Source organism: Exophiala oligosperma (assembly GCF_000835515.1).
Source record: "Exophiala oligosperma strain CBS 72588 unplaced genomic scaffold supercont1.13, whole genome shotgun sequence".
Taxonomy (NCBI): domain Eukaryota; kingdom Fungi; phylum Ascomycota; class Eurotiomycetes; order Chaetothyriales; family Herpotrichiellaceae; genus Exophiala; species Exophiala oligosperma.
The window spans coordinates 329,425-355,636 of record NW_015622830.1 but is presented as its reverse complement, the minus strand read 5'-3'; the positions used below and the strand labels follow the sequence as shown (position 1 = coordinate 355,636).

Here is a 26,212-nt window from a genome sequence, read left to right as displayed (position 1 = left end):
CTTTCGGATCGTTCAGCCCTTGTGACTGCGTACGGCCTAGTAGCAGCCCGACAGGTGAAATCACAACATGAATACGGGGGTCCGGTCTACACATGTGGAACTAGGAGGGAGACGTACGAGCCAGATCGAAGCTCTTGATGGTTGACATGATATAAGCTCATGGTTGGCCATGAGGGTTTCATCTCAGACATCTACAGCGATATTCATTCTCTGTTTCTTTGATATGTGGAATCTTGACTGCACTATTCCACATCATATTGACATGCTTCTCCAAAAAGAATTATATGGGAGATGGAATGCCCCAAAGCAGCCATCCTATTTGTCTTGCAGATCACTGCAGGCACATCGAGGTTAGAGAATAAGGTGCAGCCGGGCTCATATATGTGAGATGTGGCAGAGATGTCTGTTCCTTGGCTGTGGTCCGGAGTGCCGAGATAAACACCCACAAGCGGCGTCTTGATGTCCTCGGGATGATATCTGGAGGTCTTGTTCGAGTCTCTCGAAAGTCCCTCTTTGATCCCTGTAATATTGACACTGCGGCACATACCGCAAACAGTACGAAACAGGCCGAGAGACAGGTGGACATACCTATCTTCAGTCCACATCGTCTTCGTTGGTTTCGATTGCAGGTGCCTCTGAGGTTGGGGCCAGGTTTTGATTCTCGCCTTTTCCAGGTGGCGGCGGATAAAAGTTGATCTGGCCATCGGGGGAGATCATTCCCGTACGGTCATAATAGGTCCTGGCGCGAACATACTTGTCCAGTTGCCAATAGTTCTCGTTCAATTTCTTCGCCAGCACATCCCTCTCTTGCTTGATTTTATCAGAATCGCCACTTGCACCACTGGCGATCCAGTCAAATGTTTTCTTCTGGTACTCCTGAACTTCGACCTCCCTTTTCTCTTGTAATTCTTTCCGGGGAGCTTCTTCTTTCATCGCGTCATTCTCGCCAGGGACTGGCTCCACGTACTTGTATTCCCAATCCTCATCTCCGTCGAGCTCCTTGATGATCCGAGACTTGGGAATGAACTTTTCTAGATCCGACACATCAGAAGTAAAATGGACTTTCCCCGCTACTACCGGATCAAGCCATCCTCGTATTATTTTCCAAATCCCCTGAAATAGCCAAGGTGCCTTGTGTACCAGTACCGCCCCAAGTGACTCGGGGTAGTTTGCCTCGAAAATCTTGATCATGAACTTAACCGGGGTATAATCCATATTCGCCATGGTGAAATTGCTCATATCGAAAAGAATGCACTGAGAAAGAGTAAGCACATTCCAACCCCGAGCAATGAAGAGCGACACTTACAGCAGTTTCCACCGGCGGTCGTAAAGCCAGTCTAGCAGTTTCAATCACATAAACCGTATATCGTTCTAAAGCTCTTTCAGTTTGCTCTCCACCTCTATGCAGCCTAACGCGAACAAAACATATTGGTCGACCTTCTTTGTCTGTTCCGTGAAGAAAGCTCTTCCCCAACCGTAGCTGAGTGAGAAAATCAACGCCCTCCCGTTTGACGGCGGGATCGCTAGACGATGAGTCCTCGAGGGCTCCTCCCTCCCCACGCAACACCACATCATCATCGACATGCTGTTCCTGACTTCTCCATCGCATTGTAGAAATCAACATCACCAAAGCCTTATCGACATCCCATTTTCTCGCCCGGAGAAACCGTAACAACAGGGCGTCCGGATGGTCTGCTTTTACCATGCTCCAAAAGGTCGCGCGTAATAGTTCGGGATCTTGAGTGGCCAGGATCTCGTGGAAATCTTTCACCTGGCCGTACTTGTCGTCATCGGCGTGATCTCTGTTCGGTGTCGCTGAACCGTTGCTCGAGTCTTTCTTGTCACCATGTCTCTTGAAGACACCAAGTCGTTTCTTACTCTTCTTCTTGTCTTTGCCATCTGCTTCTGTCGCACTTGGCTCTAGTTCGGTCCCAGGTGTATCTGTACCAGCGAGCTGGTGGGGCTCCTCGACTCCAAATACTTTCAGCGTTGCAGCCCACAACTCCCGCAGTTTAGTTTCTTGTTCTGGCGTCAGATTGCCGTGATGCCCTGGGGGAATAGGCATATCTGTGTAGAAAGGGTCGAATTCGTCTCCGGCGGGCTTGTCTAAACGGCGAGGTGGAACGTCACCGTTACCAGGGTCGCGTGCCGAGTTTTGAGTATTGCGCACAAAGTAATCAAGAGCTATGCCACCGCTGAAGATGAGGCCGAAGAGGAGCAGGTAAGAAGACGGGGCAGAGGCGAGAAGAGGTCGTGTGGAAGGCTCGCGATTGTGGGGGGTCCTACGTTGACACCAAGAGGCTTGCTGAGAGGTTGAAGACTTAGTATTGCGCTGAGGGCCAGGTGTATATAGTCTGGTTCGTTGAGCGCCCGTTCGCAAGGGCTGTAAGGAAGAGAAAAGAGCTGGCCGGACAGACAGAGGCCGACAGACGCAGCGTCGCATATAGAAGGCCTACGTGATGAGCTGGAAAAAAGATCACTGTATCCGTCTGGGGGATATCGATGAGGTATTGGGGCGTCGCCTAAAGCCGAAGCACCCGTGGATAACTCAGCAAGGGCGAAAATAATGCGCCTCGAGGGACGATGTCGATCCACAGAAAAAAGGCACGGAAGGACTGATTGCCGGCCCCAGGATGCGGTTCGGTCGAAGTTTTCAGGCTCAATAAGCAGCCAATTCGATCATCATCTCACTTGGCGTCCAGGGAAGAGGGGCGCAAAAGGTGGCTGTATGGAGTACTTGTCGAGCAGTCACATCCTCGGTGTAAAGAGCGGCATTCTCATGACTTGATCATACTCAGAGACTGTCGGAGGCATATTTCGATAGGGCAAAAGTGAAGTCCACAGTGCGATAAGTGTTGGACAAATCTCTAGGAGAAAAGATACAGAATACCTGAAATATGGACATACAGACATACATGAACTCTGGAGACTCTTATATCTATCTCTAGGCGGCATCGTAGCTAATAACTCAGCCTCGTCCCCGAGCCGTAGGAGCCTGACAAGGCTGCCTGCCTTATTAAAAGTTGTTCCAATCAGAATTCCCTGCGCCTGCCGCCTAGAAAAATGCCTGTCTAACCATTGTTGGACTTTTGAAGGTCCTCGTCCTCTTCATTGTTCGTATCACGATCAAATCCCTCGGAATTGGAATATCGACATCTCGTACGGAGTGCAGTCTGATGGTACACAGAAACTCAACCTTTCTGTTTCAAACTCGCCTCGACTCCTCTGCCTCAATCGGCTCCATTTCTCATATCTCTTGTTTGTCAGGCTTCTCAGACAGATGCGGCTGTTGAATCGATTGTCCTCCCCACGTCAATGACAACGAGCGCTGTTGCTCATCCCCAAACCACAACGTTCATTCCCGACACCATTTACATTCATTAAACAATCTTACAAAATGAAAGCCTCCTACTCTACCAACGCTTTAAAGCGGTGGTCTTGCAAGAGTCGCGATATTCCCACGGTTGCCCAAGTCAAAGCAGTTCATGTCTACGACTTCGATAATACTCTATTCTCTAGTCCTCTCCCAAACCCTCAAATATGGGCAAGTCCTGCAATAGGAATGCTACAAGCTTACGAGACTCTGGCATACGGAGGATGGTGGCACGATTCGTCCATTTTGGAAGCAACTGGAGATGGCCTAGAAAAGGAAGAAACCAGAGCATGGGAAGGCTGGTGGAACGAGGCTGTTGTTCAGCTTGTTAAACTAAGCACACAGTCAAAGGATGTAGCGACAATTCTGCTCACAGGAAGAAACGAAACCAATTTCGCCGATCTGGTCAATAGAATCTGTGATGCTAAAAACCTCCATTTCGACATGGTAGTGTTGAAGCCCGAGGTTGGCCCTGCTGGTCAAAGATTTGAAAGCACAATGAGCTTCAAGCAGGAATTCCTTCGAGAGCTAGTCTTCACTTACAACAACGCGGAGGAAATCAAGATTTACGAGGATCGCCCGAAGCACGCCAAAGGATTTAGAGAGTATTTTGAACGACTGAACAAATCTCTGCTTTCCCATCCCGCCGATCAACCACCACCCCTGCGGAAGCCCATCATCGCCGATGTCGTCCACGTCTGTGAATTGAAATCGACTCTGAATCCGGAAACTGAAATCAACGTCGTCCAGAGAGCCATAGACCGCCACAATCATGCCGTTACCAACGGTGGACCAAACCCAACCAGGAGTGTGCGGAAACACTTGACAATCACCGAGCAATTCTCCTATTTTGGCTACCTCATCAATCAGACAGACTCTGCTCGTTTGATCACTCTCATCACGGGGCTTCCCACAGCTCTCATTGACTCTGGAGAGGTTCGCCTACTGGCCTCAAGCATTCTAATTGCCCCCTATGTGCCACAAAGGAGCCTTGTCAAGAAAGTCGGTGGCCGGGGCAAAAAGGTAACGTGGCAGGTGACCGGTTTCACAAAATACGAGGATCGCATCTGGGCGGCACGAGTTGCTCCGGTATCAGAAACCCAGATTATCACGCAGGACCCTATACCACTAGTAGTCCTTGCAATTCGTAAAGGTTCAAGGCAAATTGATGCAGCAAAAATCCAGCAATGGGAATCTGTTGCACCAGAGAAAGCGTTCATGTTCGAGACTACTGTTGGAGACAAGGTTATGCTGAAGATAGAAGACGACTTTGTACGTAGCAAAGGAGGACGGAGGCACGAGAACAACGATGGCGGCCACAAACGCAAGCATGTCAACGATGCTGACTCCGACTATGCGCCTCAAAACAGCTATTCACGAAATGGTGCGGTGGATCGAGAGGATGGGTCTTGGGCTGGGGAAAAGCGTCCAGCCAGAGGTGGCAGATTCGCCCAACGCAATGCAGCCAGTAAGGCTAACTTCAACAACCGCAACAATCCAAACACTCCGGGCAGCAAGCACAACACGCAAGAAGCCAGCTCTGGTGGAAGACAACGTGGTCCAGGACCTGCTGCCGGGAGTGGAATCCGAGGAAGGAACGCGGGTGGCGCGCATTCGGGTGGCGGCGGCAGAGGTCCTCCTGCATACAAGAGTCTCGATGATTATGGCCCGGGCAATTTTGATGGTGCGAACGACCCCAAGGCTGGAACGGCAGAGATGGTGATGAACTACTAAATACTGTTGCGTCATGGATGTTGGCCGTTTCATTATCAAGAGAGCAAGCGGTTCGAAGCGTATCTAGTTCTTCTATGTCGTTTGACGGGATGATGCATCATGTTGGGCTTTTGCAATGATACCATGTATGACTATTGAGCCATGGAGTCTGGCGTGGGTACCTACCAATTTCTGTAATATCGGTCTAGGGTTTCAAGTATTATTTTGGAAATGAAACGATGTTGAACAAATAATTCTACTGGTCTATATCTCGACATGGCCACTTTGACAGCCATACATTTGGTAAGGATCGACTTGGGGGGGGGGAGGGGGGGGCTTCAACAGAGATACATAAACGGCATTGTATGCCAATGAATCCAAGGCTAGCGGCTAGATCACACATGCGACTCCGACAAGATTCCCAAGGGCACCGTCCGTGATGGTATTTGGGCCAGAAAAAAAGAAAGAGAAAAATCCTTCCAAAAGCAAAACAAGTCGCTCTCGACAAGGCGACACACATGGGCAATATTTGCTTTCTCAAAACAGAGCGGGGGGCTTTCAATCCATTGTTAGAAGCCATCTCCCTCGTGCCACGGGCGCCCACACTCTGCGGCCCTCAGGGCCGGGTCGAAGCCTCTCCGGAGGGCGTCTTCGCGTAGGCGGTCGAGCAACTCGGTCTTTCGCTTGACCTTGGCCGCGAGGCGTTTGTACTTTTCGCCTCCTCTGACCCCCGAATCCCACAAGGATGCCAACTTCTCGTCGAGTCTTTCACGCTGTTTGAGAATGGCCAGCCAGTTCTGCAGACCGGCCTCGCCCTCGAAGCAAATGCCGTAGCCGTCGCAGTAGCACCGGTGCTGGGAAGGGCAAAACTCGAAATTCCCCGTGAAAATGTACTGCCACGAGTACTCCATCAGTCGACCCGACGTCTTGTCGTCCAGGCCGGTCGACAGCAACCAGTCGCGGTAGCGGACGTAGTCGGCGCGAGGGCGCTGGCGGATTCGCTCGCCGGACACGGCGAACTGGGCGCAACAAGGCTGCGAGATGGCGTGCGGGACCGGAACGTCGGCGCCGTGCAACTCGCGAAAGAGTTTGGTGGTCAGGGCGGGTTCCTCGGGTTTGTGTTTGAGGTCGTGCCTCCACCGGGGTCGGTCGACGTGCAGCCAGTCCGGGCAGCCCGGGTCGAGGTGGCATCGAGTGTTGAAGTAGCCCTGGCGAACGACGTGGGGGCTGCTGAGGAGCTTGAGGGTCTTGGAAGTGTCGATGTCGAGGAGGATGTTGTTGTGCCAAGCCACCTTGTGAGGGTGGAAGAAGAGCACGACGTCCGGCAACGAGTCGTAATGGTCGATGATGTACGTCAAATAGACCATGGCCTCGTGGCCCTTGTTGGCCGGCAGACCGCCCGAGGTGTCGTCGTCGACCAAGTAAAACTTTGTACGCAGTCCCGGGACGTCTCGAGACACCCAACTCACGTCCTCGTTTCGTAGGTGACCCATGACCAACACCCGGGTGTAGTTTTGTTGTCCTGCGGGTTCGGGGGTACCCGGCGAAAACATCGCCGGGTTGTAAAGGGCCAGAGGGTCCTTTTGACCGTATATATATCTGGGTTTGACAGAAAGACTGGCCAACAAATAAATCAAGGTGACCAGGCCAAGGGTTACGGATAAAAGGGTGCTTTTCCTCCACCAAAGCAGCATCCTAATTGTACGACGCATCTCCTTTCAATCATTGGCGATGCAAACGGCGTTTGGGCGGCTAAGTGCTTGGTTGTACCAAAGTACTTCGCGACGTAAAATGGTGTTTCTTTCTGTTCAAGGGAGCATCTTGAGATGTTTTCGTGTCTCCCAAGAGAACACCAATATAAGGCTGGTTGAGTTATCCAAAAATCGTCTTCAGGAGTATAGAGTATCCAAACAATAATGGGAAACCTTCCTCGACATGTTCAAAGACAAGTCGTAAGGTAAAAATAGGGATGGAGTTGTAGTCGTTAAAAAAAAGGGTTACGTGAAGCATGCCAAAAGACTTGGGGCCAAAACATTCATACAAACACCCCTTAAAACAACACGTTCGGTATCAACTATACCGAGATGGATACCATATACCTGAACTACCCATGTTCAGTCTGTTTATTGTCCTGGAATCCATATACTTGTCTCCAAATACTCGAGCGCATTGTTTCAGCCAAGGGTGCTTTACTCGGTGATGTATAATGCTCACCAATGGAACAACGCCGATTATGTACCTATTAATTCAAATGTCCTTTTTTCCATAAAATGTCTAGTCGTGGTACATTCTATACATGAGTCTATACATGAGAGTCTGTTATACAGAGAGGAGATAGTGCGCCATCGCCGGTCGTAGAGCAGAAGGTGTAATAGGTGTGCATATCCATCAAACCTCGCTCAAAGCCTGTGTCTTTCATTCAATCACATCGGCCATCGTCCCAGCCGTCTTTCCACCTCTGCTTCCACAAGTTGCAGTTGAACTCGGGCTTTCCCAGCTTGACATTGACGACATTATGGGCCTGGCACATCCATTGGCCAAGTTCCTCTTGCCCTTTGACCTTTGGTTCGTTGCCTGGTTTGGCCATCCACGCTCGAAAATCATCGGCGCAGACCCAGCAGGGATATAGTTTTGAAAATGTGGATATAAATTGCTTCGTGATCGACTGCGTCTCCGGAGGGGCATTTTCAGGGTACGTAGCTGCTATGCTGTGGAGGAGTGTCCAGGTAGACCGACCGAGTTCCTCGACGTCGGGCGGACAATCCGACGCTGGCGTGGTGATTGGGACTACCGGCTTGGTGGTTTTGCCGGTCGAGGATTTCATCATCGCCATCCATGCGGCGGACGACGTGCAGGTTCGACATCTAACAGTCTTGTCAGTAATAGACTCAATGGCTTCGCGACTTGGAATGTGACCCACGGTTTCCCGTCTTTGTCCAGGACGACGCCTGGAGGAGGCTGTTTAGGTGGCGCATCGTGTCTCGTCACAGTATCGTCTCTCGAGCTAGATACCAGGCCCGAGGACGGAAAAGACATTTGCTCACCTCCTCCGCTCAACCGAACCTCTTGACGATGCTTTCTGCGCTGGTCTCAACACCCAAGATGCCTACAGAAGAATCAAACAAGTTGGCTGCGCAATCCGTAAGAAAAAGGCACCGATTTGTCAAAGCCCGATAATTCCGATGCACGATGCAGCCTCGCTTGGGTTTCTCTTTCCAGACGATCCGATCCGATTGTTATTGTATTTGCGGGGACTCCATCATGTCGCCTGCGAAAGTGACGACTCACTCGTATTTACTGGTATTGTGCTACTGTTACTCGTACCGGAGGATGGACACTCCATATTTTTGAATAGGTCTCCGACGCGTCCTCCACTTGCAGATCACCCTTGCTCGAGTCGCAGGACAAAGGCTGCTCAATATCCATACCGCGGTCGCATTGTTTTCTTGTTTACCAGCGCCATGTCCGACTCGGAGCTGTCAGAAGCCTCGAGCGATTTGGCGCCGTCCGATCGCGATCTTGAAAAGAGCCTTCGGCAGGAATTAACCAAGGCTCACAAAGCCGGAATTGAGTTCTCTGTCAATTCTATTCGTGAAGCCTCAGAGCAGAAGCTCGGTCTAAGGAAGGACTACTTCCGAAATCATGAAACATGGGCAAAGCGAAGTAAGGATGTCATCAAGGATCAAATGGTTAGTCACTCACTCGCGGTATGCATTCCCCAGGACTAACGAGTCTAAAGTCCACCCTTCCGGACGATGAGGCCCTCTCAATGAAGCCAAGAGACGAACCATGCAAAGAAGGCAAGCCCACGATAAAAAAGCGGCGATCCGTTGAACGACAGACTGCGCCAAGGAAAAAGCAGAAAATTGCAAAAGAGGAGCATCAGTCAGAAGGTACATCTTCGCCGTTGAGCGAGCTCGACCCAGATCCGCCTAAGCCAAAGTCAAAATCCAAACCAGAAAAGCCCTCCGCGAAAGTGCTGACCACCAAGTCAAAGCCGTCAAAATCGAACACTAAGAAGGCAGGAAGGAATATATCCGACGAAGACAACTCTTCCGATGAGGCTTCAGCATCCGAGACACATGACAAGAATGTAAATAATGATGTGGACTCGGACAGTGAAATGTCGGTGCTTCTCGACGAAGAGCCCCAGCCCAAGAAGAGAAGAAAAGAAACTCCGCAAGGCAGACAGAAGAAGCCTGCAGCCACCAAAGCGAACCCAGATGCAGATGCTGATCCCGATCAAGCGGAGATAAAACGGCTTCAGGGCTGGCTCGTCAAGTGTGGGATCCGCAAGCTATGGGGCAAGGAGCTCAAACCCTACGAAACACCAAAGTCCAAGATTAAGCACCTGAAGGAGATGTTGGCGGATGTCGGAATGACTGGCCGATATTCTATCGAAAAGGCCAATCAGATAAGGGAGGCCCGAGAATTGGCGGCAGATATTGAGGCTGTTCAAGAGGGTGCCGAACGTTGGGGTGCCGATGAGGAGACCAAGAACCAAGGACAGCGGGCTAGTCAAGGACGGCCTGCGAAGCGGTTGGTGAGAGGCGCAAAGCACTACGACTTCCTGAGTAGTGATGGCGAGGAGACTGACTAACATCGTCGGCAAGCACCGTTGGCTCGAGAAGGAGATCGGTGTGCCGCCATTCTTGACTTGTACTATCACCAGAGGGATATCGTTTGTCATCGGATACTTTTATTGTTGCTCATGCGCTGCGCCACCAGGCTGAAGACGGCGACTGAGGAAATGAACAGAACAAGGTTGTAAAACTACCCAGATACTTAGTGACCCCTTGTGCATAACGAGTCTATGATATGTATGAATAGACATACCGCATTCCGAGAGTATTCATTTTCCTCGGCTTCCGTGCGCGCTTCGACAAACAGCCGGCGGAGATTGGGCAGCGCCATGATGAGTACTATTGAAGTTTCGAATCAAGATATAAGGGAAGAGGAGCTCGTAAAGAGAATAAGTGGAGGGAAGAAAGGCGAGGTGATATTCCAGGCATTAAAGACTTCGCTGGACAAGCTCCCTGACTTTATTTAGTAATTCTCGCTGCTGCTCTAAGCAGGGGCTATCTAATTTACCTTAGAGTGACCACTCAATACTCCCTACCTACCACACTGCGATTTTGTCATTTCATTGCACCTTTCAGTCGAAGCGACGCCCAAGAAGATGTATTTATGCCAATAATGACGCTAGGAGTACCCATAGTCATCATGAATAAGGGAGTGCTACCAGGGTTCGCCCAAATACGAGCCATCTTCCAGAGACCTGAAACAACGCGGTCAGTGTTACACCCTAATGGTGCAAGCTACGAAGAGACCATAAACCCATGATGTGATTACTTAGAGGTGGACTTGTTCCTAATATACTTGTCCGACCAACCAGATGGCTATACCTCACTCGTCTTGCTACAGGAGAGAATGCTGCAGCCTGCTTAGCCCCAGAAATGTAGGCGCCAGCTATTTCCACCAGCATATAAACATATCAGCTCCCAGATCTTGATCACTTCTTCGGTAAGTTTTAGCGCCCGTCGCAATCTTCGGCTGTGACCTCCACAATCATGGCATCAGATCTCTGGTAAGTCCTCGGTTTTTGCTACAAGTGAAGTTTAGACGACTGAACAACTGTACAGTCCTGTATACTCGGTAGGTAGGCCAGGCGCTCTTGTCTTGCTTGCATGATGATGAGCTTTTCAAATACCTAAACATACCTGACGACTCGTTCCAGCCCTTCTTTGGCGCCATGGGTTGCGCCGTAGCCATCGCTTTGACAACTTTTGGCGCATCGTACGGAACTGCCAAATCCGGCATTGGTGTGATGGCAGCGGGTATACTAAGACCGGACAACATGGTTAGGAGTGCGTCTTGATGATTCGGCGCCTATAAGACCACCGCATTTGAGCCCGAACCCTTCTGACCGTGCTGCCCGTTTTTAGGCTTGATGCCGATTCTGATGGCTGGAATTGTTGCGATTTATGGACTTGTCATATCAATCCTGATCTCGTACGGCATCTCGACCCAACCGACACATTTGGCAACGAGTTTCACACAACTGGGAGCTGGACTTGCAGTTGGATTGTCCGGTCTCGCTTCGGGGTTTAGTATTGGGATCTGCGGAGACGCTGGTGTTCGAGCAACAGCTCAACAGCCCCGTCTTTTTGTCGCTATGATGCTCATACTCATCTTTGCCGAAGTGCTTGGCCTCTATGGCATGGTCGTGGCAATGTTACTGCTGGGAAGAGGAGCTGGTGGTACACAATGTTGAACTTGAGGTGTTTGGATGTTGTTGCAACGCGCGACTTCAAAGCTCACACCTTTGACTAGGTACTCACCGGGGTAGTTCGTATATGTGGCCTCAGATAGCTGCTAGCCAAGAGAGATAAGCAATAGATATCTGAGTGTCTCGACCGTTGTTGTTTTCGATAAAGGGATAGAAAAGGCGATTTTGGAATAGTCTGGAATCCATAGGGCGGCGCCAGTTTATTCCCAAACCAAACGGGGCACAACTCCCAATCACTTCATGCCGAAGTTGACAACATTGATTATTCTCGACGTGACAGCCCAAAGAGCCCTATATTTCTTGGTCGACCTGAAACAAGCCCATTCTCCTCGCTGAACTGCATCTTTGGCCCTCGCCCCGTTGATACATATCCCTGGAAATGGAACGATAGCCCCTCAATTTCTTACGGAGTACAAAGTCCGCCACGTCCACTGTGTCGAGGAACCCCTCCTGCCGACAATATGGCAATGAACAGGATGAGAAATGCGTTTGCGCCCCCGCGGAAGGGCGAGACATTTGAACTCAGGGCCGGCCTGGTGTAGGTCCCATACTATTGTGCTTTTGCGACGGAGATGCTGACAATGATTCTTCAGATCACAATATGCCTACGAACGGTGAGAACATTGTCCTCAATCTACCCATCCCCATTCTGATTCATCCAATTTTAGCAAGGAAGCGATTCAGAAAACCATCATGGCGATGACACTGGGCAAAGATGTCTCCGCGCTCTTTCCCGACGTTCTGAAGAACATCGCAACGGCAGACCTCGATCAGAAGAAGCTGGTCTACTTGTATCTCATGTACGTTTATGTACACCTACACCGGAACACGAGAACTAAACTGTGTCCAGGAACTACGCCAAATCACACCCCGACCTCTGTATTCTCGCCGTCAATACCTTCGTGCAGGACTCCGAAGACCCCAACCCTTTAATTCGTGCCCTAGCCATTCGCACAATGGGCTGCATAAGAGTGGACAAGATGATTGACTATATGGAAGAACCCCTACGCAAGACCTTGAGCGACGAGTCCCCTTATGTCCGAAAGACTGCGGCGATATGCGTCGCGAAACTCTTCGACCTCAATCCAGCCATGTGCCTCGAGAACGGCTTCCTCGAAAAACTGCAGGAAATGATTGGCGATCCAAATCCAATGGTGGTCGCCAACTCAGTACAAGCGCTGGCAGAAATCAACGAGTCTGCGCCCGAGACGAACGCCCTCCAAATCACACCCAATACCCTGAAAAAACTGCTCATGGCACTTAACGAATGTACAGAATGGGGTCGAGTCACCATTCTCAGCACTCTGGCGGATTACAAGGCACAGGATGTCAAAGAAGCAGAACATATCTGTGAAAGAGTGGCCCCTCAATTTCAACACGTCAATTCCAGCGTCGTTGTCTCCGCTGTCAAGGCTGTTTTCCTGCATATGAGACAACTCCCCTCCGATACGCAGAAATCCTATCTTAAAAAGATGGCGCCACCCCTGGTAACACTCGTATCATCGGCACCAGAAGTCCAATACGTGGCGCTGCGGAATATCGATCTCTTGCTCCAGAAACAGCCCGACATACTCAGCAAGGAGATCCGAGTGTTTTTCTGCAAATACAACGACCCTCCTTATGTCAAGTTTCAGAAGCTTGAGATCATGGTGCGGATAGCGAATGAGGCGAATGTGGACCAACTACTTGCGGAACTCAAAGAGTATGCCCTGGAGGTAGACATGGATTTCGTACGAAGAGCGGTGAAGGCCATTGGCCAAGTTGCAATCAAGATTGAAAGCGCAAGTGAACGATGTGTCAACACACTGCTAGACTTGATCAACACAAAGGTCAACTATGTGGTACAAGAAGTCATTGTGGTGATCAAGGACATCTTCCGGAAATACCCTGGCTACGAAGGAATCATCCCCACATTATGCAAATGCATAGATGATTTAGACGAGCCGAACGCTAGGGGCTCGTTAATCTGGATCGTGGGCGAGTATGCCGAGAAGATAAGCAACGCTGGCGACATTCTGGGTGGCTTTGTCGATGGCTTTGCAGAAGAATTCACACAGACACAGCTCCAGATATTGACTGCAGTGGTGAAGCTCTTCCTGAAACGACCGCAGGCTGCGCAAGGCCTGGTTCAAAAAGTCCTTCACGCGGCGACCGCCGAGTCTGACAACCCAGATATCCGGGATCGTGCATACGTCTACTGGCGCCTCCTGTCCAACACAAGCGATCAAAATGCGCCCAAAAATATTGTCCTGTCTGAGAAACCGCCTATTACGACGACGATCCAATCATTACCTCCGGCCTTGCTGGAAAGATTACTTGCGGAATTGTCAACGTTAGCTTCAGTATACCACAAACCTCCCGAGCAATTCGTGGGCCAAGGACGATTTGGCGCTGATGCAGTGCAACGAGCTGCGATTGAGGAGCAAATGCAGAATGCAAGAGAAAATCCCCTTGCCGCGGCTGCTGCAGCGGCGGCTGTGCAAGGCAAAGTACCCGAAGCACAGAACAACGTGGAGAATCTACTTGATATTGATTTCGACGGTGCTGCACCTGCCTCAGTATCTGAAAAGCCAGCAAACGGTCTCTCCGGACTCGAAGGCCTTGCCGGAACCCCTCAGAGGGTTGATTCTCCAGCAGTCGGTCAGGCGCCTGCAGCGAACAACATGGATGATCTTCTTGGTGTATTTGGCAATGGAGCATCTTCAACGTCAAACACTGCGGGATTTGGTGGCATGTCCGACAGCGACATCATGAATGGCTTTGCATCAATGGATTTATCGGGGTCCCAGCCACCACCACCAAAACAACAACTTGACAATGCTACAGGGAAGAAGACAAATGAGGATTTGCTATCGCTCTTTTAATCCGAGGTCCGTGTAGCGCGGAACTTGTGATCAAAAGTACCATAACCCAAACCCGTCAGCAAGCGAATTCTATGATTCTGGTATCCATCAGAAGATGTCACAAAGGACTTGATTTCGTAATGCTGGAATGTAGTATCCACAATCTATATTTATGCTATGGCAATGATCGACATGCCTCTCTAAAAATATGACAAAGGACCCTCACTGTCATGATTCGGACATGATGGTGTTTTATGATCTTCTTGGAAATGAGTAAAAGTCACGCTTTCGCTTCATTTGTGATCATACAAAGAGAATAGCAGCGGCATTGATAGGTGTCTGTCCTCAATACTGCGCAAAGGTATTAAAGGTATTAGAGAACATTTGCCAGGTCTAATAAATTGACCGACAAGGTCTATTCAGTTACGAGTTAAGAATAACTAAATATGCACCTAAGTAGGATTATGGCAATATGATTGGTTCTGAGTAAAAAGTGCCTCAGCCTCAGGAACGCGCCAAATTTACTCTAACGCCTCTTTCAACCAACGCCCATTTCAGCAACATCCTTTTCACATAACAAATAGCCATCTTTGATCACATCCTTCGTTATTTGCTATTCTTGTTTTTGATATTGACTCCTATTTCATAGGCGGGTCGAGTCCGTAACTTCTCACCTCCGGATACACGAACGAAGTCGCGCCTTCTGGCAGAGCCGAGTCACACTCTCCGTTGAAACTTCATTTCCCCGGACGTCTAGTCTGCCTGAGAGTCAGAAATGCGCTAGACGATGATGATCTGCGATTCTCATCTTTGATTGCTTTCTTTGGAGCAATCTTATCTGCTGCAGCGTCGTAGTAAGCAGCAATGGTGGTGTGCAAATTTTTCCTGCAGGGTAATTGCAGATACGGCAGTATGTTCATCATGTTGGCTTTGTGGTTATGTATGATTATCTTCGACGAAGCACTGATTCCATCCGCACAGATAATTGCAGAAATGAGCACCCAAGTAACACTGGTGGCGGATTTGCAAATCAAAACAGATTCGGAGTTCTGAGTAGCGGCGGTCCAAATCGATCTGGAGGTCTCGGAAACAATCGTGAGCATCGACCAATCCGAAATGGTTGAATTGACCATGTGGTTCCGTGAGACTAACACTGTTGGTGTAGGTCGACAAGATTCCTGGCGCGTGAATAGTGTCGATGTGAGAACAGATTTATCAGCTAATAAAGCTCGGCCAAAATGGATCTTATCCTCCTATGGACCCAGCTCAGATTGTCCGGCTTCACTGCTTGAGAGCAATGAGTATAGCCCGGAAGAAGTGCGGGTTCGCTTCTACGAATATGCGAGTTCAGGCAAGCAAGCTGAAGCAGATCAAGAAGCCATTGCCCTCTGGGGTAAAGCGGAACAGGACATGAAGCAGATCGTCGACAATTCCGAAGATGTGAGCAGATTCATGGAAGATGCAGCTAAGAAGCATCCAAATAGATACGACATCGTCGACAGGATCGGCTCGAATTCGCAGGGTGACAGCAGCAAGTCTGTACCCACTCCCTCCACAGGTAACGCTTTCGGGCAGAATTCTTCTCCGAATCCATTTTCAAAACCAGCAGCTAGTTCTTTCGGTACACCAAATCAATCTGGTGGATTTGGAAGTTCTTCATCCTTTGGAAAGCCTGCATTCGGCCAGAGCGGATTCGGTAGTTCTGGGGGATTTGGCCAACCTGCATCAGCTGCTTCATTTGGAAAGCCTGCGTTTGGAAGTTCCGGCTTTGGGCAACCAGCATTTGGCCAGGCGGCCCAGGCATCATCTCCCCTCTCTCAGCCTTCACAACCAACAGGGTCATTTGGGCAGCCGTCCCAACCTTCTTCGACCTTCGGACAACCTGCTCAGCCATCCTCAGGCTTTGGACAGCCAGCATTTGGTTCATCTGGCTTCGGGTCTAACGCTTCCAAAAATCCTTTTGCGCCAGCCTCTGCTTCAGGTGGGTTCGGCCAGTCTTCGACGGCATTTGGACAACCATCTCAGCCAGCTGCAACTTTCGGACAGCCCAGTCAGCCTTCGACTGGATTCGGACAATCTTCGCAGCCAAGTTCTGGTTTCGGGCAACCATCCGCGTTTGGAAAACCTGCTTTTGGACAAGCAGCGACAACGTTCGGGCAACCATCACAGCCAGCTTCGGGCTTCGGACAGACCACGCAGCCCACCACATCTCCGTTCAGTCAGCCTGCCAATAATTCTTCCGGTTTCTGTCAACCCTCGCAGCCAACAGCGTCCGGGTTTGGGCAGCCTGCATTTGGCGCAGCTCCTGCTCCATCATTTGGGCAACCAAGTGCTCCGGCGAACCCTTTCGGGCCCAAGTCCGCAGAAGAGCCGCCTAAAGATGAAACCATGGAGACAACATCTCCTTCAGGGTCGAGGCCGATCTCCCGTGCCAACCCTTTCGCGACGCCGTCAGCTCAGCCATTGGCGCCTGTCCCTGCCTCAGCATCGGTCAAGCCGATTGTCAACACATCTTCTACGGCGCATCCTCTGATTGGACGACCTCCACATGCCACACACTACACCCAGAGCCTGCCACCGGTTCCGCCACAGAAGAATGGGCCGAATCAGCTGAGTACATACAGGGGACAACGTGTGCGGTATCTCGAGAGTACGCCATGTTACAACCGACCAGATGGCAAGGGCTGGGAGAAGATCTGGTTCCCTGATGCTGGAGCTACTCCTGATGTCGTGGCATTGAATAACGAGGCGAAGAGGCACGATACCCAAGGCAAGGACGACGAATACACGACGGAGATTCAAGAGCAGTACAAGTACCTTTTTGAAGAAGGTCGGTTTAAAGATGGGCAGATTCCGTTGGTACCACCCATGCGAGAATGGGACGTGTATGATTTCTAGCCTGAATGTGACAACGAACACGTGCGAGTATGGATGCGATTGCAACCGAAGGTTGCGGGAGATATCTACTTTCGCGCATGGTGTACGCATGGTGGACGGAGAACTCTGGTGTATAGCCCGAAAACGCAAAATTAGAACCATAATTGAACATTTCTGAACCGATTCAACACTCCATTGATCGTTTGCTTAAGCAGAGTATTTGAATTTTGCTCAAGTCTCCGAGCTGTGTCTGAATTCTGCATTGATCTCACAAGACCTTACTCCGCTCGCGTTGGCGTTGACTAAGCCCTGGCCCTGTCTGTCATGCTAAGGTGACTCCTGGCTGACAACAGCTACTTCCACACTTCTTTATGCGGCAATGGTGACCTCGACCTCGACACCGGCTTCGATGTTGATGATGATCTGCTTGACAACTTCGGTCGGGGCGTTGAGGTCGATGAGACGCTTGTGGATTCTCATCTCGTACATGTCCCAGGTCTTGCTACCCTCACCGCAAGGGGTCTTGCGGGTGGTCACCTTCAAGGTCTTGGTGGGCAGGCGGACCGGACCCTTGACGCGGAGGTGCTTGGACTTTGCGCGCTCGAGGAGTTCGGTGCAGACCTTCTCGAGAGATTGGACTTTGCGAGAGGTGAGGGTGATTCGGATCTTGTGGATTTTCTGCAAGAACACGCAACATCATCAGTCAGTACAGGTGCGCGCGATATAGAGACACTCAAGATGCGCTGCGCTGCGCTAGGTCAAAACGTACTGGCCCCTCGCCGAAATCCTTCTCTGGCTTTTGGAAAGACATTTTCGCGGTTGAAATTGTCGATGAGAATGTGCGAAAATTTTGTATGAGAAGAAGGGGTGGGAAGAGACGTCGGCACCAATCAAGACCTGAACAACTGCGGCTCGGTAAAGTGATGAAAGGCTGGAGGAAAAGAATTCGAAAGAGTTAGAATCGCACTCGGATTTGAGTCTATCTCAAAAAATTCGTGTGCCGCTGCCAAGATTTGCAGCTTATATAAGTAATTAGGTAAGATAATTATGACGCTAACCATTTCGGTCACTTTACTTGATCGCTGACTGTACAAGTAACAGTCACACTTGCAACAGTGACGACGGGGCAAAGGTTGGATAAATAAATCTAATACAGGATCTCTTCAATTTTCGAGACACCTTTTGAACCCAAGAAGGTGTTACGAGTCGTCCTGAGATGAATGGACGAGGGTCCTCAGGCCATCTTCCTCCACTGGCACCGTTCCCGTCTTCAAACATAAGAAGTAGCCTCGGTGCCAATGTCTATGATGGATATCTCGACTCGTGGCTTTCCAGTATCGAATTTCGCCTTCGGCTGAGCGACCAAGAGTTCGCGAAATTCTCATTCTCGGATTCTACCGCCGAAGTGGAATTCTTGCGTTCACTACTGGAATGCGCGGGACGAGAAAGATGGAACTCGACATGTTCACAGAAAGAACGTCTCCTGCTGAGACGGGCGTACTTACTTCTCAAGCGCCTTCTACTGGGAACAGGAGTTCCTTTCGACTTTGAGGAATCCAAGTTGCTGAGCATTCTTTGTCTTCTCAGTTCAGTTTATGGCTCTGTCACCGACGTGAAAACTACTATTCGTTCACTGTGGGCGAGGGACAAGGCACAGATGAGCACTGCAGTCGAGAGTTGGAAGCGAAGCACATCGGAATCTCTCTCTGCTGCACTGCACCAACAAGAGACCTTGTCGGAAACTCTCCAACTGTTCAATCCGTTCCTCAAGGTTTCACCGGAGGCAGGTGTCGTATTGATGACGGGTTCCGATTTCATCGAGTCACTGATCGAAGCTTACGGTGGCTTGCGGGCGGGGCCTGACACACTTGCAATTCAGAAGCTGTTGACGGAGAACATCTTCTATTGTCTGAGAAGTCTTATGTCGGATGGGCTGCAGAATAGCTCTTTGCTATTGGATCATCTCTACCACATGAAATCAGAAGCTGACCGAGCGACAAAATCCAACGCTTTCACACCGACCCTCTGCTCAAGCTTGGTATGCCAAACCTCATTCTTGAGACATTTGGCTGCCGATACCGCCGTCACTTCTGGAAAGCGAGGGCAAAGCCTGTTCGATGCACTCACGGCCTACCGTCTGAATACCGCACACCTTCATCCTGCGCCGGGGCCCCGTCGGCGGAAGCCTGCCAAGGGGAAGGCCAAAGCTGACGCACATGAAGTCATGCACATTCACAAAGCTTCCCAAGTGTCACAAATACACGAGCTTTTCCCCAATCTATCCAATAATTACATCCTTCGACTTCTTGACCATTTCAACGACGACCCAGAAGCGGTGATCGCTGCACTACTCGAACCAGACTCCCTTCCAGCCACCCTTCGCGAGTCAGATGAGTCCGAAGAGCCCTTAAGCTACCTTGATGGACCAGCCCATGATATAGCACCGCGGTCAACTCCGCCATTACCCTCGCAAAGAAAGAACGTGTTTGATGGAGACGAATTCGACAAGCTGCACGTCTCGGCGAAACGGCTACATAGAGGTCGGAAAGCGATAACCGTGGAGGGTGAGGGTGAGGATGAGCACATCCGAAGAAAGGCTGCAATTATGGCGGCCCTGGCCGCGTTTGACAGCGATGACGACGAGCGAGATGACACCTACGACGTTGCTGATGTCGGCGGCACGGTCGACTCGACCATGGACACGGACTCTCGACCGAAAATGCAGCAACATCTTGATCAAAACCCGCACGAAGAATCATTGTTCCGAGCATGGAAGGACAGTGAAGAGCTTTTTGCGCGCGATAGCAAGACACGGGCATCCCCGGTACGACAAGACCTGAAGCGAGAGACTGGCATGAGCGATGAGCAGCTTGAGGGTTGGGCGATCATGCTGAAAAAGAACCCAAAGCTACAAGATCGTCTAGAGCAGAAGTACTCGGCTTTGGGCTCGTTCCGGGGAAACCAGACGGAGCTTGCTGCTACGAGATGGCAAGATGATACCGCTGACGACAGTGAAGAAGCTGGAAGCAGTAATGCGGAACGTCGAACCGGCCAGGCAAGGCCACGTGCAGGAGCTCGTGGCCGTGGCCGTGGTCGCGGAGGCAGTACAGCAGGTGCCAGTGGCGAGGCGGCAACCCAGGCGGCGAGGAAGCGTAAAGAACAGGGCAGAGGGAGGGGAGGGGCGAACCATGGCCGACGAGAGGGACGTGCCCGTAAGATCGGTAGAGGTATGGCAGGACCAGTCTCCTGACGCAGGATAGATACATAGCAATTAAAGACATCCTGTCTTATCACATGCCACAGAGCATACCTCTCTACTTGAATTTGCCCTTGGGTCTCAGAACTGAGAAAGGGATGAGATTGAAATGACCGCTTCAGTTTCCACATTTGGTTAGTGCGTAAATTTGGCGTTGTTGGATGTTCTGCTTGAAGCGTTTGACATGCGACCATCTGTTCTGCTTTCATTCATGAACGTCCCATATCATTTATTCCTGTCAAAAAGCGCAACGCTTGATCACACAATACCCTTCTCACCATCATAGTGCTCACCTACATATTCAACGTGCGTTTTGAGTGACTGGGAGTGCAGCAACTGCAATTGCAAAAGTGGCAACCTGTGTACATCTACCACATCAATCAGCTCGATAATCGGGATATCAGGCAGTGTTCTAGATCGCTTCTTTTGTCCCTGTTGCCATCACAAAAAGGTATTGACAGCAGACATCAGATCTGCCCGAGCCTTTGAGCTTGATATACTGGGCGCGCGACATGCCATCCTTGGATTGAAAAGAACGACAGTTCGAAAGAAAGTGGCTGGAAATGACAGACACGTCGACTGTCAACGGCACCTCAAATGGAGCGAGTCAACAGGCTTTCGACACCGCCAACGTCCTCCAGGCTTTGGACCTCATCCACAATCCTTCAACCAAGAATGACATTCGGAGGCAAGCATCGGACTACCTAGAGAGCCTCAAAGCGAGCAGCGAGGCGCCTCAGTTTGGATTCACTCTATCGACGGATCGATCGCAGTCCCCGCTGGTTCGCCATTTTGGCCTCTCTTTGCTAGGACATGTCATCCGGCATGAGGGTCACAATCTTTCCGAAGACCAGAACGTCCAGCTTCGAAACTGTGTGCTTGGATTGGGCCAGGACATCCAACCGGCGGACTTGGCCTTCATTCGCAACAAGGTAGCCGAACTTTGGATTGAACTTGCCAAGCGAAGCTGGGCCTTGGATTGGTTCGACTTGGATGAGCAGTTGGTCAAGCTGTGGTTTCAAGACCTCGTGCACAAAGATTTTGTCCTGACCGTCTTGGAGAGCTTGTCCGAAGACGCTTTCGTTCGCGATGACAGCATTGCTGTGCTGCGTGGACGAGAACTCAATTCTGCGCTCGTGGAGATCTTCACATCTAGTGCCAATTACGCCGGTGGGATCAAGGTAGGAGATGTGGTACATCATGTGCGCTGTGGCGAGGATGGCTGGTTGATCCGCATCAAGCAGTTTTTGGATGAATGCCATAACGCTGGGCAAATCACGGGCGGGACCAAGGACACGGTCGTAAAGGCCCTCGCTACATTGCGCTCGGCTTTTCTCTGGGTCATGACTTCCGCCATATCGCATTCCTTGGCTCTGGCTGCAACCTGCAGCTTTCTCACCCAGTCAGATGCGGATCTTGTCCTAGCGGCTATAGACGTCCTCCTTTCCCTTTACGGACGACCCAAGATGGAAGAGATCGAGGTGCAAGCACTGGTGCACCCTCTTGTACAGCCGGAGAGCATCATGTCCTTCCAACAGCTGTATTCGTGGTCCGTGGTCTCCGTTGACGATATTGACAGCAGCAGATATACCATCTCCAAGAAGTTGTCGGAATTGATGTCCCTCTTGTCGGATCACATGGTTCAGTACCCACCTCCGGACGCGGGTAGTCTCAACCTTGAACCTTTCCTGCGCCTGATCATTGCCATGGCCGAACACGAGAGTCTTATAGTCTCGATCCCGGTTGTCCACGCTTGGGTCAGACTACTGGAGGTAGCATCGTGGAGGAATACTCCCGTCGTCCAGCTATGTCTCGGACCCCTTTTACAAGTAACGTCACAACGGCTCATCCAATACGACCAACTCCCTGAAGATGCACAGAGTCCCGAGGTGATCTTCATCAATGAAGAGATCGAACTGTTTCCCGAACGGCAAGGCTTCTACACCAATTATCGAAAACTCTGCTCCGCCGTTGTCGAGGTGATTTGTTATTCCCAACTCGATGAAGCCGTACACGCAGTTTTGAAACGAGCAGACGAACTCTTGGACGAAGTTCAAGCATTTGAACAACAACTTGATCTGGACAGGTACCAGAGGCTCTCCATGAACTTGCTCAAAGCGGACTCGTACTTTTCCATGGTCGATGCAGCATTCAAGGGCCTTGACCGTTGGCAAAATATGCACCGGGAGTACATGACGCCAAAACGGGAGGAAGTTTGTCAAAGAGTCCGAGAAGCTTCGAAGGCCTGGATGCTGGATACCATGAGTCGAAGACAGTTCAGAGACCCGATGATCAGAGAACGGTTGATCAAGAGCGCAGTCGAGGTTTCCAACAAGGCCTTGCAAAAGGACACAGGCTTCGCCTTTAATGTACTTGAGCACATCCTTTCCTCATTCATCGTCAACGATCAGCAGAATCAAGCGTACGTCGAATCTGTGAACGAATTGAATGGCTATGCCACTGTGGAACTGAGGCGTCTTTCGCAACAACACGCCGACTACTTTGTCACATTCTACGACCAACTGCAGTCGAAGTTCACTGATCTAATCAACCAACTGGGTGCGGATGAACGATTGCAGATCGACCTTGAGTCCGCACTCTTTTCAGTCATACAACGTGCGACGTCGGTCGATTATGCCGACCGACAAGCCAGACTGCAGGAGTTCCTCCAGCCGATCGCTGTCGCTTGGGTCGGTGGAAGCGTCCAGGAATCGCTTCAAAGCTTCGAATCCTTTGCTCACTTTCAAGCATTTGATCGCGTCGGGCCCTATCTGGATTCTCTCCGCGCAATTCATCATGAAGACTGGTCGTCGGTCCCGTTTGACAATCACGGCCAACAAATCCAACTCGAGATGATGGCTGGCTATATCAAACTGCCTTTGAGAAAAACGAGGATGCTGCTTAGCATATCGTCGGAAAAGCTCCAAGAAGGCTCGACTCTACACAAAATGGCGTGCGACTTGTGGTCACCCATGATCTCGAATATCCTTCCCCCTGTGTTGCGCCTCACGAGCTACAATCACCGGCTGCATGATCCTGCTTCGTGGCCGAATGTGACACCCCAATTGGAACCGGTCGTTCGACGTGTTCTCCGCGACCGGTATTGGCAGTCTGGCATTTCGTCCGGGTCAATGAACGACTTCCACAGCAAGGTCAAATCGACCAAGTCGACTTTGGAGGGGTTCGCTTCGTCCGTACGTGGTCGGATTCGTGGAAACCTAGAGCAATGCTACGGCATTCTCCACTGCCTGAGTCGACTGGGCCCTGCATTCTACAGCTTGCAACAAGTTCCGGAGATGATCGCTGAGGCTGTCGTAGACACCGCGGCACCCCTGGGTCCTCATCACTTCTCCGTTCTCATCCAAATGCTGACGAAGATGGTGGAGGAATGCCCGGCAGAATATCGACAACAGTTCCTCACCCCCATCCTGGCCTCGCTCCTGCGACAGATGGACACGAAACTCTCAACCGACTGGGCCAATATGATGGAGCGAAAACAGATCAAGGTTGAAGAAGAGAACCTCGACGAGGAGATGCGCGACGAGTCGATCCTTCGGGTGACGACCTCCAAGGCCGTCAACCTGGTGGGTCACTGGTTGAACCCCAAACGGGAGCAGGAGCTCAGCAGCAAAAAGGCCATCGTCAACGGCAATTACCTGACTCAGGGAAACCGACAGCCCATGCGGGATTTCCTCCTGTCCAACGTCAACATCCTCGACCGCCTGCTGGTGTTTATGTCGCACGGGATCGCCTTCCGCGACACAAAATCGTGCTCCATGACCCTGGAAACCCTGAGGCGGATCGTCCCCGAGTTTGCGTTTGACCGTTTCATCGCGGGCCAGGAGGCGGTGGCCGTGCGTGAATTCATCTCGACTGATGTGCTCAAGACGGCCATCACGTGTTTAAACGACGGCTACTTTGCCGATCAACAAGGACTGTACGCCCACCTCATCGCGACCATCTGGGTTTCCTATGGACTGTCGATCCACGTGCCGGCGACGACGACCGAAGGAGGCCAAGGCCAACCGGCCCACGAGCGACCTCCCCTGACGCAGACCCCTCGAGACGTGATTCTCAGTCTTCCCGGCATGACGGAGCGCCAGGTCAAACAGGCCGCCGCGAAATTGGCCCGCGAGGGTCTAAGCGGCCGCCCCAAGAAGCTCCGCGCCATCATGATGTCGTTGCTGGAAGGCGTGAGGGGAGTCAGGATCAGTGAACTCGGCAAGATCGACATGCGGCCTCAACATTCGAAGATTTTGGAAAAGTACAAGCAGCGCGAGTTGTTGGACATGCACGGCGTGGAGGGAGGAACGACCAAACCCGTCGAGGATGACGGGGTCGATCTCGGCGGGATAGCGGACATGTTTGCAAGCTAGGAACTTGGTAGATGAAGTTACGAACGAACGAACGAGCGAACGAATCAACTAACTTGCACATTACAAGGAAGCAAAAGGACTTTAGCGTCTCAGTCCTTTTGCTTCCTATACGAACTTGGGCTCGCTTCCCAAGCCAGATGATGGATGCACTTTTCTCGGAAGCCTCGATCTTCGACACGATTAGATGAGCTCATGCAAATGGTTTATAGTCCTTGGCCCAGGTAGATGATTGGAAAAACGTTTGCCTACTCCCGGGGCCATGTTGTGGCGGCATGCGCATTGACGACCAGGGGTTTTCTAGAACAGAGACACCAAGACAGAAACATTTGGACATTTCTTGGTGCAAGCACCTCTTTACACCTGAGATATAAGAAGATTCTTATTCGCACTCCTTGAAGGTATAGATTCGGAGGGAACTTGCTTGAACACTCGAGCCGGTTTCCCAGGCCAGCGTTATCACTTTCCTCTAGCCTTCTCCCTGCGCTGGTCAATTCGTTTCCCCCCAAGTCCAGTAAAATGTAGTAGTAATTTGGAGGTATGGGTATGGAGTATGTACATAGGCCTTTTCGAGCCCAGAACCATCGAGACCTTGTGCTTTTTCCCCTTGCACATTTTTAATAATTTTTTCATGTAACAGAGTCTCCGAGGAAAGGTAATTCGTGATACTGCTTCGCTCGTTTTACTCAGGAGTTTTTGCAAATTTATGGCTGCAAGGTGTTGTCTTTCACTCGGCCGTCCTTTCAGGCATGGCAGTAAACGTCGGTCGTACAAATCTATAAGATAAGACACTCTTCGTCAGCAAATCATTTTTTCCACGCGGTTCACAATGGGCATTTCTTCGGTGTCCGATCTTGCGCTTTTCCCCCTAGTTCTTGCATCATTGTTTTGGGGGTCGTAGATCTCACCTGTCACTGTTGTACGCTTTGCTCTGGCTTCCCAACAACTCCTGCTCTCGCGCCAGGTCGGCATAGTACCTTCTGACCTGATCACGGTCTTGTTCCGCCTGCATCACGGGCGTCAAGTGAATGCGAGCCCACATCTTTTCCCGCGAGAGCTCAATCCTCTCCCTCTGTCCCTTGAAGAGTTGTCTCCAACCATAACCCATGATGAGACCGACGCCTACAAGGTACCATATCGGCCTGAACCCGCGAGTGGGGAGGTTGCGCTGTGTACGAAATCAAAGTATTAGCCATTACCCGCGTAGACGGAGAGGGTTGGAAAAGCAGTCCCGGACAAGATTCACGACTCGCGGGAGAGGAGTCGAGTCGGCATTCGTACCCTATATTGAACGGCTTCATAGCCTCCGGTAGGTGGTAAATCCTGAGGCATCTTGATTTAGGGACGGATTTGTGCTGGTCGTTGAGCGAACAAACACGAAGCTTGACGTTACGAGTACCTTGAAGTTCGTTGCGGGCAGCTTCACCAAATCGAAGAGACCCCGAGATGCTCCCAAAAGCGGCACGACCCAACCCACGGCACGTGATC

At 50.9% G+C, this 26,212-nt stretch overlaps 12 protein-coding genes across 13 annotated transcripts; 7 read left to right on the top strand and 5 right to left on the bottom strand.

Annotated features, from left to right (window-relative positions):
* Positions 1–81: 81 nt before the first annotated feature.
* Positions 82–2,893, bottom strand: PV06_10479 (uncharacterized protein). Its single transcript, XM_016412035.1, has 2 exons — positions 1,307–2,893; positions 82–1,254 (listed from the first exon to the last, which is right to left on the bottom strand). Exons 1-2 carry the CDS (start codon positions 2,441–2,443, stop codon positions 595–597), a joined length of 1,797 nt encoding a protein of 598 aa, XP_016257655.1. The 5' UTR covers positions 2,444–2,893; the 3' UTR covers positions 82–594.
* A 208-nt stretch (positions 2,894–3,101) lies between these two features.
* PV06_10478 (uncharacterized protein) lies at positions 3,102–5,340 on the top strand. Its single transcript, XM_016412034.1, has one exon. The coding sequence runs from the start codon at positions 3,398–3,400 to the stop codon at positions 5,105–5,107; it is 1,710 nt and encodes a 569-aa protein (XP_016257654.1). The 5' UTR covers positions 3,102–3,397; the 3' UTR covers positions 5,108–5,340.
* A 74-nt stretch (positions 5,341–5,414) lies between these two features.
* PV06_10477 (uncharacterized protein) lies at positions 5,415–6,639 on the bottom strand (the record flags this gene model as incomplete). The annotated part of the gene is made up of 1 exon (XM_016412033.1): positions 5,415–6,639. One exon carries the CDS (start codon positions 6,637–6,639, stop codon positions 5,656–5,658), a length of 984 nt encoding a protein of 327 aa, XP_016257653.1. The 3' UTR covers positions 5,415–5,655.
* Positions 6,640–7,327: 688 nt separating this feature from the next.
* PV06_10476 (uncharacterized protein) lies at positions 7,328–8,216 on the bottom strand. The gene is made up of 2 exons (XM_016412032.1): positions 8,007–8,216; positions 7,328–7,950 (listed from the first exon to the last, which is right to left on the bottom strand). The coding sequence occupies exons 1-2, from the start codon at positions 8,120–8,122 to the stop codon at positions 7,506–7,508; spliced, it is 561 nt and encodes a 186-aa protein (XP_016257652.1). The 5' UTR covers positions 8,123–8,216; the 3' UTR covers positions 7,328–7,505.
* A 273-nt stretch (positions 8,217–8,489) lies between these two features.
* Positions 8,490–9,890, top strand: PV06_10475 (uncharacterized protein). The gene is made up of 2 exons (XM_016412031.1): positions 8,490–8,775; positions 8,826–9,890. Exons 1-2 carry the CDS (start codon positions 8,548–8,550, stop codon positions 9,684–9,686), a joined length of 1,089 nt encoding a protein of 362 aa, XP_016257651.1. The 5' UTR covers positions 8,490–8,547; the 3' UTR covers positions 9,687–9,890.
* PV06_10474 (uncharacterized protein) lies at positions 9,796–10,000 on the bottom strand (the record flags this gene model as incomplete). The annotated part of the gene is made up of 2 exons (XM_016412030.1): positions 9,796–9,897; positions 9,923–10,000. 2 exons carry the CDS (start codon positions 9,998–10,000, stop codon positions 9,796–9,798), a joined length of 180 nt encoding a protein of 59 aa, XP_016257650.1.
* Positions 10,001–10,629: 629 nt separating this feature from the next.
* PV06_10473 (V-type ATPase, C subunit) lies at positions 10,630–11,499 on the top strand. The gene is made up of 4 exons (XM_016412029.1): positions 10,630–10,673; positions 10,729–10,741; positions 10,824–10,953; positions 11,032–11,499. The coding sequence occupies exons 1-4, from the start codon at positions 10,657–10,659 to the stop codon at positions 11,358–11,360; spliced, it is 489 nt and encodes a 162-aa protein (XP_016257649.1). The 5' UTR covers positions 10,630–10,656; the 3' UTR covers positions 11,361–11,499.
* A 143-nt stretch (positions 11,500–11,642) lies between these two features.
* On the top strand, positions 11,643–14,651 carry PV06_10472. Of its 2 annotated transcripts, XM_016412027.1 has the most exons (4): positions 11,643–11,913; positions 11,969–11,989; positions 12,044–12,175; positions 12,226–14,651. In XM_016412027.1, the coding sequence occupies exons 1-4, from the start codon at positions 11,837–11,839 to the stop codon at positions 14,237–14,239; spliced, it is 2,244 nt and encodes a 747-aa protein (XP_016257647.1). In that variant the 5' UTR covers positions 11,643–11,836; the 3' UTR covers positions 14,240–14,651. The 2 variants fall into 2 exon arrangements, with proteins under 2 accessions (XP_016257647.1, XP_016257648.1); XM_016412028.1 differs by having other exon boundaries at positions 11,969–12,175.
* A 126-nt stretch (positions 14,652–14,777) lies between these two features.
* On the top strand, positions 14,778–17,275 carry PV06_10471 (uncharacterized protein). The gene is made up of 3 exons (XM_016412026.1): positions 14,778–15,128; positions 15,200–15,313; positions 15,384–17,275. Exons 1-3 carry the CDS (start codon positions 15,083–15,085, stop codon positions 17,114–17,116), a joined length of 1,893 nt encoding a protein of 630 aa, XP_016257646.1. The 5' UTR covers positions 14,778–15,082; the 3' UTR covers positions 17,117–17,275.
* Positions 17,138–18,048, bottom strand: PV06_10470 (40S ribosomal protein S20). Its single transcript, XM_016412025.1, has 2 exons — positions 17,865–18,048; positions 17,138–17,773 (listed from the first exon to the last, which is right to left on the bottom strand). Exons 1-2 carry the CDS (start codon positions 17,904–17,906, stop codon positions 17,465–17,467), a joined length of 351 nt encoding a protein of 116 aa, XP_016257645.1. The 5' UTR covers positions 17,907–18,048; the 3' UTR covers positions 17,138–17,464.
* Positions 18,049–18,311: 263 nt separating this feature from the next.
* On the top strand, positions 18,312–20,345 carry PV06_10469 (uncharacterized protein; the record flags this gene model as incomplete). Its single annotated transcript, XM_016412024.1, has 1 exon — positions 18,312–20,345. One exon carries the CDS (start codon positions 18,312–18,314, stop codon positions 20,343–20,345), a length of 2,034 nt encoding a protein of 677 aa, XP_016257644.1.
* Positions 20,346–20,577: 232 nt separating this feature from the next.
* Positions 20,578–25,115, top strand: PV06_10468 (uncharacterized protein). Its single transcript, XM_016412023.1, has one exon. The coding sequence runs from the start codon at positions 20,915–20,917 to the stop codon at positions 24,725–24,727; it is 3,813 nt and encodes a 1,270-aa protein (XP_016257643.1). The 5' UTR covers positions 20,578–20,914; the 3' UTR covers positions 24,728–25,115.
* Positions 25,116–26,212: the final 1,097 nt, after the last annotated feature.

Bases quoted from the DNA above. Each gene is read 5' to 3' on its own strand.
- PV06_10479 (XM_016412035.1), bottom strand. From the start codon at position 2,443: ATGCGACGCTGCGTCTGTCGGCCTCTGTCTGTCCGGCCAGCTCTTTTC. The intron at 1,255-1,306 runs GTAAGTGTCGCT...ACTCTTTCTCAG, and splicing joins GACCGCCGGTGGAAACTGCT to TGCATTCTTTTCGATATGAG.
- PV06_10478 (XM_016412034.1), top strand. From the start codon at position 3,398: ATGAAAGCCTCCTACTCTACCAACGCTTTAAAGCGGTGGTCTTGCAAG.
- PV06_10476 (XM_016412032.1), bottom strand. From the start codon at position 8,122: ATGTCTTTTCCGTCCTCGGGCCTGGTATCTAGCTCGAGAGACGATACT. The intron at 7,951-8,006 runs GTGGGTCACATT...CAAGACTGTTAG, and splicing joins CTGGACAAAGACGGGAAACC to ATGTCGAACCTGCACGTCGT.
- PV06_10475 (XM_016412031.1), top strand. From the start codon at position 8,548: ATGTCCGACTCGGAGCTGTCAGAAGCCTCGAGCGATTTGGCGCCGTCC. The intron at 8,776-8,825 runs GTTAGTCACTCA...ACGAGTCTAAAG, and splicing joins ATGTCATCAAGGATCAAATG to TCCACCCTTCCGGACGATGA.
- PV06_10473 (XM_016412029.1), top strand. The intron at 10,954-11,031 runs GTGCGTCTTGAT...GCCCGTTTTTAG, and splicing joins ACCGGACAACATGGTTAGGA to GCTTGATGCCGATTCTGATG.
- PV06_10472 (XM_016412027.1), top strand. From the start codon at position 11,837: ATGGCAATGAACAGGATGAGAAATGCGTTTGCGCCCCCGCGGAAGGGC. The intron at 11,914-11,968 runs GTAGGTCCCATA...ATGATTCTTCAG, and splicing joins GAACTCAGGGCCGGCCTGGT to ATCACAATATGCCTACGAAC. The intron at 11,990-12,043 runs GTGAGAACATTG...ATCCAATTTTAG, and splicing joins TCACAATATGCCTACGAACG to CAAGGAAGCGATTCAGAAAA.
- PV06_10471 (XM_016412026.1), top strand. From the start codon at position 15,083: ATGGTGGTGTGCAAATTTTTCCTGCAGGGTAATTGCAGATACGGCA. The intron at 15,129-15,199 runs GTATGTTCATCA...CCATCCGCACAG, and splicing joins GGGTAATTGCAGATACGGCA to ATAATTGCAGAAATGAGCAC. The intron at 15,314-15,383 runs GTGAGCATCGAC...CTGTTGGTGTAG, and splicing joins TGGAGGTCTCGGAAACAATC to GTCGACAAGATTCCTGGCGC.
- PV06_10470 (XM_016412025.1), bottom strand. From the start codon at position 17,906: ATGTCTTTCCAAAAGCCAGAGAAGGATTTCGGCGAGGGGCCA. The intron at 17,774-17,864 runs GTACGTTTTGAC...GTGTTCTTGCAG, and splicing joins AGGATTTCGGCGAGGGGCCA to AAAATCCACAAGATCCGAAT.
- PV06_10468 (XM_016412023.1), top strand. From the start codon at position 20,915: ATGACAGACACGTCGACTGTCAACGGCACCTCAAATGGAGCGAGTCAA.